The sequence below is a fragment of the Arachis ipaensis genome, chromosome B04, assembly GCF_000816755.2.
Source record: "Arachis ipaensis cultivar K30076 chromosome B04, Araip1.1, whole genome shotgun sequence".
Taxonomy (NCBI): domain Eukaryota; kingdom Viridiplantae; phylum Streptophyta; class Magnoliopsida; order Fabales; family Fabaceae; genus Arachis; species Arachis ipaensis.
The window spans coordinates 62,183,065-62,190,028 of NC_029788.2; the positions used below are offsets into that span (position 1 = coordinate 62,183,065).

The 6,964-nt window shown below is 33.8% G+C and overlaps 1 protein-coding gene and 1 long non-coding RNA gene across 9 annotated transcripts; both read left to right on the top strand.

Moving 5' to 3' along the window:
- LOC107639335 lies at positions 347-5,837 on the top strand. Of its 8 annotated transcripts, none has more exons than XR_001620074.2 (6): positions 347-475; positions 872-1,082; positions 1,567-1,717; positions 4,817-4,902; positions 5,014-5,254; positions 5,428-5,837. It is a non-coding gene; the product is annotated as an uncharacterized LOC107639335 (long non-coding RNA). The 8 variants fall into 8 exon arrangements; XR_002361129.1 differs by having other exon boundaries at positions 5,036-5,254; XR_002361133.1 differs by having other exon boundaries at positions 872-919; positions 5,036-5,254.
- On the top strand, positions 2,308-4,028 carry LOC110271067. The gene is made up of 3 exons (XM_021121168.1): positions 2,308-3,433; positions 3,511-3,916; positions 4,005-4,028. Exons 1-3 carry the CDS (start codon positions 2,382-2,384, stop codon positions 4,026-4,028), a joined length of 1,482 nt encoding a protein of 493 aa, XP_020976827.1. The 5' UTR covers positions 2,308-2,381.

The window sequence follows — 6,964 nt, forward strand, 5'->3', positions numbered from 1 at the left end:
AGTGTTTATTAGGAGGTTTATATACGGAAAGAGAGATAGAGATTGGTGTGTGTATGTGTGATTTGAAAGTGCATGCAGGTTGGAATAATATTATAATAGTAATTAAGAAATGTGTGTGTGACTTGGAAGAAGGGGAAAAAGCGACTAAGGGTACTTCCAGGAAAGTGGCTTTGGTTTTTGTACAGTTGGTGGGTGTGGACTGTAGAGGCTTCCAGGAAAGGGCACGCTCTTTGACCATTTTGTCCTCTTCGAAATTTCCTCATCTTCATTCTTTTCTTTTAATTTATTTTGTTTTTGTATGTTGCTTGCAATGCATTGCATATTATATATAGAAGAAATCCCTTCATATTTAATATTGTCATTACAGTTATTAATCCGTCATTTTCTATTTGTTGCCTTCTTTTGCACCTTGTATCATTGATGATCACAGTTAGCATAGCATCACAAAAAATAAACAAGTCTTCTACTCTAGAAGGTACTTATCTTGTCTCATTCATTAATTCACATTCATTTTGCTTCTTGATTACTAGTATTAACATGAGTACTTCTTTGATTGACACATAAAACTTGTCTTGAAAGTACTGAAGATTCTAATGTACATATGATATTTGTTGGATCGCTAATAAGCAATAATTTTTAAATAAAGTCTTTGAGCCTTAACAAGTGTAAATGAATATGTGTTTTCCTTTTTTTTCTTCCTTTTTTACTTGCATCAACTTGCGTTGAACATTGCAAGGTATGTCTTCATTTTAGCTTGCAAATTTTGTATTATCCTGGTAATGATTGGATTGAAATTTTGTTCTGCTGATTGGTGGCTATGGTTAGCGTAGCGTCACATATCTCAACCTTTTTTTTTCTTGTTTGAATCCAGTGATCCAGTTTTCATTCCAGTTCCTGATAACTCTGCCAATAAGAGGAGGTTTACTCTGTCTTGCCCTTAGAAACTATGCTCATGTTCCGTTTATGAAGTGTCTCTAATGTTGTGGACGTGATTGAGAATTAGTGATTGCTGATAAGGAGGTCTAGTGTAGCTTGAATCAAATAATTCCCTGCTCTTACTTATCCATAATAAGTGCCAATAAGTACTAACATAAAACTCTCTCTCCGATCATACATTCCAATATTTTCCATAAGGTTATTTTAGAACCATTATGGTCTGTGCTTTACATTCTTGTTGGGATAAGACTAATAAACTACTTATTTGCATTCCTAGCTAGTGTCATAATAAGAAAATTGATAAAATAAGGAAATTGATAAAATAAAAACAAGATATAATTACTATTATGTTTCATGCATTTTGAAACCTTTATCTAATCATATTTTAATTGCATCGTTTTAGTTAAATATATCAATTAGTCTTATTTGATTGTAATCAATTTAGGCTAGTTAAATAATTTTAATTTACTGGTTCAGTTAAATAAATATTAAAAGAATTTAAATTTTATTTTATATATATATTAATTCATTAATTAACCATAAACTCTTAAATAAAACTATTTTATATATATATTAATTCATTAATTAACCATAAACTTTTAATTTTAATTTACTGGTTATTATTTGTAGGAGGGATAGCTTCATAACTCACAGGGCATTTTGTAATCCATTGGCAGAAGAAACAGCTCAAAATTAGAAGCAATTCATCTCAGAAACAGCTCAGAAAAAGCTTCATCTCTTACCAGTTTTTTCTATTGTTTTTCAACAAGCGCTTGTTGAGGTAAGATAATAATTATATCCTATTTTGTTTTAAATATGTTAGAAGTCTATTATAGCTTTGTAGTTTATTATGTTAGAAGTCCATATATATTTTTTATTAGTACACGTCTAGTAATTATTTTTTTCTACTTGAAGTTTAACTAGAAACAATGGATAAATCTTGGATTGCTAAGCCACGAAACTCAAATGAATACATAGTCGGTCTAGAAAACTTCTTGGATTTTGCATTTCAACATGGAGCAATTGAGAATAGTAAGATAATATGTCCGTGTCCAAGTTGTGGGTTTCACAAATGGCATGCTCGAAAAGATGTTAGAGATCATTTACTTTACAAACCATTCCCTAAGAATTATCTTGTATGGAACTTTCATGGCGAGAAAGAAGTAACCGAATTCTCAACAAGTGCACATGTCATGCGCGAGACATTGACAACTAAACATCTCCTAGATAACATGGTAAATGATGCTTTCGGGATACATATGGATCAGGAGAGCGGTGAGGATTCAGGCACGGAAGATTTTGTAAACGATGAGCCAAGAGAAAATCGTAGAGACTTTGATGAGTTTCTCAAGGAAGGCAATCAAAGCAAGCATAGTCCCGGAAATAATATAGACATATATCTTAAACCACTTGTCAGAGAGTTGAAAGAATTATGGGATGAGGGTATGGAAATTTATGATGCATCAGAACATAAAATGTTTAAGATTCATGCAGCTCTTATATGGACAGTTAGTGATTTTCCTGGCCTAAGCATGCTCTCTGGATGGAACACATATACTGGTTTGGCTTGCCCAACTTGTAATTTTGATGCAAAACCTTGTTATCTTAATCATAGCAAAAAATGGTGTTATATAGGTCATCGACGTTTTCTTGGTAGACAACATCGATTCAGGTTAAGTAGAGTTCGTTTTGATGGACACATAGAAGAACGTGATCCCCCAGCTAAATTATCAGGATCTGAAATTCTGGCACAAGTAGAAAATCTTGATGTTACATTTTGGAAGAAAGAAAAGTTGAACAAGAAAGGAAAAAGATGTAGGCAAGCAACTATGCAGTGGAGAAAGAGAAGCATCTTTTTTGAACTTCCATATTGGAAAACCAACTTGTTGCGTCATAACCTTGACTTTATGCACATTGAGAAAAATGTATGCGATAATATTTTGTATACTTTACTCAATGAGAAATCTAAAGCAAAAGATAATCTCAATGCCCGAAAAGATCTACAAGACATGGGGATAAGGCGTGATCTTTGGCCAGATGATAATGGAAAATATCACCTTGCTTTGTATTCACTAACACGAGATGCTAAAAAGGTCTTTCTTGCAACTTTGAAGAATGTTAGGGTGCCCGATGGTTACTCAAGTAATATATCTCGATGTATTGATGAGGCACAACAAAAAATCATTGGACTTAAAAGTCATGACTGTCATATTTTGATTGAGCAGTTGCTTCCACTAGCAATCCGTAATGTGCTACCAAACCAAGTTACCTCAGTTTTGATTGAGTTCTGCTCATTTTTTAGAATTCTTTGTGGTAAGAGTCTAAGTCGTACAGAACTTGATAAGCTCCAAGATCGCATTGTGATTACTCTTTGCCATTTGGAAATGTTATTTCCTCTATCATTTTTCACCGTTATGGTGCATCTAACAGTCCATCTTGTTGAGGAAGCAAAACTTGGGGGGCCAGTCCATTATCGATACATGTATCCCATCGAAAGGTACAATAATGCTTTCCCTTTTTTAAAATAAAAATCATTTGATGAAATTGTAGTACACTGACAATTCATCTATGTAGGGAATTGGGACACTTGAAGTCCTTTGTACGAAATAAAGCATATCCAGAAGGTTCTATTGCTGAGGGTTATTTAGCTGAAGAGTCTCTTACTTTTTGTTCTCGGTATATTGATGACATGGAAACTAGATTTAATAGGCCTAGTCGTCTTTGTTATGATCCCCCTTATGAAATGTCTTCAGTCTTGCCCAAGTTAGGTACTCCACATGGAGGTCATTCAAACTTCAATTTAACTAAAATAGAGAAGTTGCAAGCTCATCGTTATGTGGTTTTCAATCGCGAAGGTGTGAAACCATATATCAACGCCTTTAGAGACCACATTAGGAGAACTTCAAAAGGAAGAAGACTCTCACCTGCAGAGATAGAAAAGAAAGTTAATAAAGACTTTGTTGATTGGTTTCAAGCATTGGTAAGTGAAAATTCATACTTTATAAAGTATACATTGTATATTAGTCAACTAAATAATCTTGAATGATACTTTTTGTTTTACTTCGTAGAGTGTGAATCCAGATAATCCATAAGAAATGTCAACTGATATAAAGTTTCTTGCACGAGGCCCAATGATAAATGCAAGGAGATTTTCTGTTTATGACATCAATGGGTATAGATTTCGAACTTTGACTAGAGAATTTGGCCTTAAGACACAAAATAGTGGAGTATTCTTAGTCTCTAACACACCCTGCATTGCAAGTATTGCTGATAGAAATATGAAACAAGCAAATTTGCCATATTATGGCAAGTTAGAAGATATAATTGAACTTAACTACCATGGACAATTTGCTGTTGTTCTTTTTAAATGCAAATGGGCTGACACTACTAGGGACAGAGGTTATAAAAAAGACCATTGGAATTTCAATTGCGTCAATTTCGATAGATTAATTCACACGGGTGAGCGTGAAGAACATGAACCTTATATTGAAGCATCTCAAGCACAAATGGTGTATTATGTTGATGATATGGTAAATAAAGGGTGGAGTATTGCTGTGCATGTCAAGCCAAGGGATATATATGACATGGGTCAAGGAAATGAAGATGTAGTGTACGAAAATGAGCCATATCAAGAGCAAGAACTTGAACAATTATTTGACCCCAATAATGAGTACATCCAATTAGCTACCAATTTATTAGATAGCGATGCTATTGAAGATAATGTAGCTACTAACTTGGCAAGAGATATGTTTGAATGAAAATTTGTATAAAATTTTACCAAAGGTAACATTTTAAACTTTTTATTTATTATGCATGCATTTGTATGTATAGAAAGAAAATAGTGTTTGATTGGTGATTTTTTTCTGTGTGGTTTTGGTAGGTTTTCTGTGTAGTTTTCTGTGTGTATAGAAAGGAAATAGTACCACTACAGACCATCAGAACTATGTCTGTACATAGATATATGAGGTAACACTATCTCTCTTCTCCTATTCAGTTACTTGATCGATCTCTTTCTTATCTTAGTTTCATTTTAATCTTTTCTCTTGTAAAGATAATCTCTCTTTTTCAATTCTCAAGTTAGTTTGGGCATAATGTCCAGCTTTTGCTTTAACACCCTTTACGATCACTGAGGTTGTCCATGAGTCCAAGCTCCCAATCAAGTTGTGTCACATCCTCACAACAAGCATCACATGCTGTCATGAGCACTACAAAGAAGAGGGTGCATGACGAAATGGTGGAGCAGAACCAGAAGCAAATTACTCAGAAAATCCATTGATACCTTTGGCTAGAGAACATCTCAATATAGAGGTGTTACAAGGTTAGTGCTTTTGTTGCTGTTAGAAAGACTAGTGTTTGAACAATAATAGGTTCAATGATTTGTATATAGAATTGCTTTCTTATTAATAAATCTTTGTTAAATTATTTAGGCATAGGTGGACCTCATCTATGTTCAAACTGGTCCTTTTGATGTCACTGAACTATTTCTTTCAGGGTATTGTGAGGCTCAAACCCTGCTTGGACTTTCTTTCCGAGGTTGGCCCTTACAAGATTATGGATGGAATATTGTGGCCAATTTTAGAGGTAGTAATGTCCGTATTGGAGGAGATGAACTTGTCAGAGGACACTATAATAAAGAGACAAAGAACTGTGTAAGGGCTTGCTATTTATACTGCTTGAAGTCATGTATCAAGTACCTTGAGAAGGAATACAGAGCTCTTTGTAAAGTATAGCATCTTTTGTTTTTTCTAAAATTAGCTTTACTGTTTACTTTCATTCAGAGTTTATATGTTTACTTATTCTGGTGAATTAAAACTATATGCTTGCATGTTTGTATCATTTCATTTGTTCCCTTTCAGACTTTTATTTCTTCTTGAATTTTGTGCATCTCGAATGGATAATTTGATGTTGCATCTTATAAAAGATACAAATTGATTCATGAAAGAAGACATTTCCTTTGTATATCTTTTATTTTATTACTTTTATAGAATGTTTGTCTACAGCATGCTGTGTTGCACTTATAAAAAATGATATGGCGTTTCTTTATTTATACCCTATACACACATATAAAGCTCAGTTATTTTTGCGTTATGGATATTTGCATCTCTACTGAATATGAAGAGTAGCTAATGAAGGTTGTGGCGGAGAAGCTAATGAAGGTTATCGATATTTAGAATTATGTCTTATATTGAGGAATTGTGTTATAAAAGATTTAGTTTTTAAATTTTAATATTAAAAAATAAATTTTTAATTTGAGAATATGTAAATGAGATGAGATTAATGAATGTTTAGGATTTTAAATTGAGATTAATGAATGATTTGAAATTAAAAATAAATAACAACAAGGTTTGTGGAGGTTTGAAAACCTCACAAAATGGTTAATTTGTGTCAAATTGAAAAGTCAATTTGTGGGGGTTTTAAACTGCCACAAAAATAATTTAAAACTGCCACAAAAGTTCAATATAAAACCTCCACTAAACACACACAAAACCCCCACAAAAGACCTCATGGCACCTCAAATTTTGGGGGTTTTGGAAACCCCCACAAACTATTTAGTGGGGGTTATAAACCTCCACAAATAAGAAAAAAAACCTCCACAAATAAACAAAAATCTTGTAGTGAGCAGTCCTTCTTCAACCTCTGAATCTGATTTCTGCTCAAGTCCCTCAATTTCAGCCAGAAAATACCTAAAATCACAGAAAAACACACAAACTCATAGTAAAGTCCAGAAATGTGAATTTAACATAAAAACTAATGAAAACATCCCTAAAAGTAACTAGATCCTGCTTGCTCCATCTTCTTCTTAGTGATGGGCTTGTCCTCTTTAATGAGGATATCTCCCTCTATGTCAATCCCAGCCGAATTGCATTGGTGGCAGATGAGGTGAGGAAAGGCTAACCTTGCCATAGTGGAGGACTTGTCAGCCACCTTGTGGAGTTCTTGAGGTATAATCTCATGAACTTCCACCTCTTCTCCAATCATGATGCTATGGATCATGATGGCCCGGTCTATAGTAACTTCAGACCGGTTG

Bases quoted from the DNA above. Each gene is read 5' to 3' on its own strand.
- LOC110271067 (XM_021121168.1), top strand. From the start codon at position 2,382: ATGGAAATTTATGATGCATCAGAACATAAAATGTTTAAGATTCATGCA. The intron at 3,434-3,510 runs GTACAATAATGC...TCATCTATGTAG, and splicing joins TACATGTATCCCATCGAAAG to GGAATTGGGACACTTGAAGT. The intron at 3,917-4,004 runs GTAAGTGAAAAT...TTTACTTCGTAG, and splicing joins TTGATTGGTTTCAAGCATTG to AGTGTGAATCCAGATAATCC.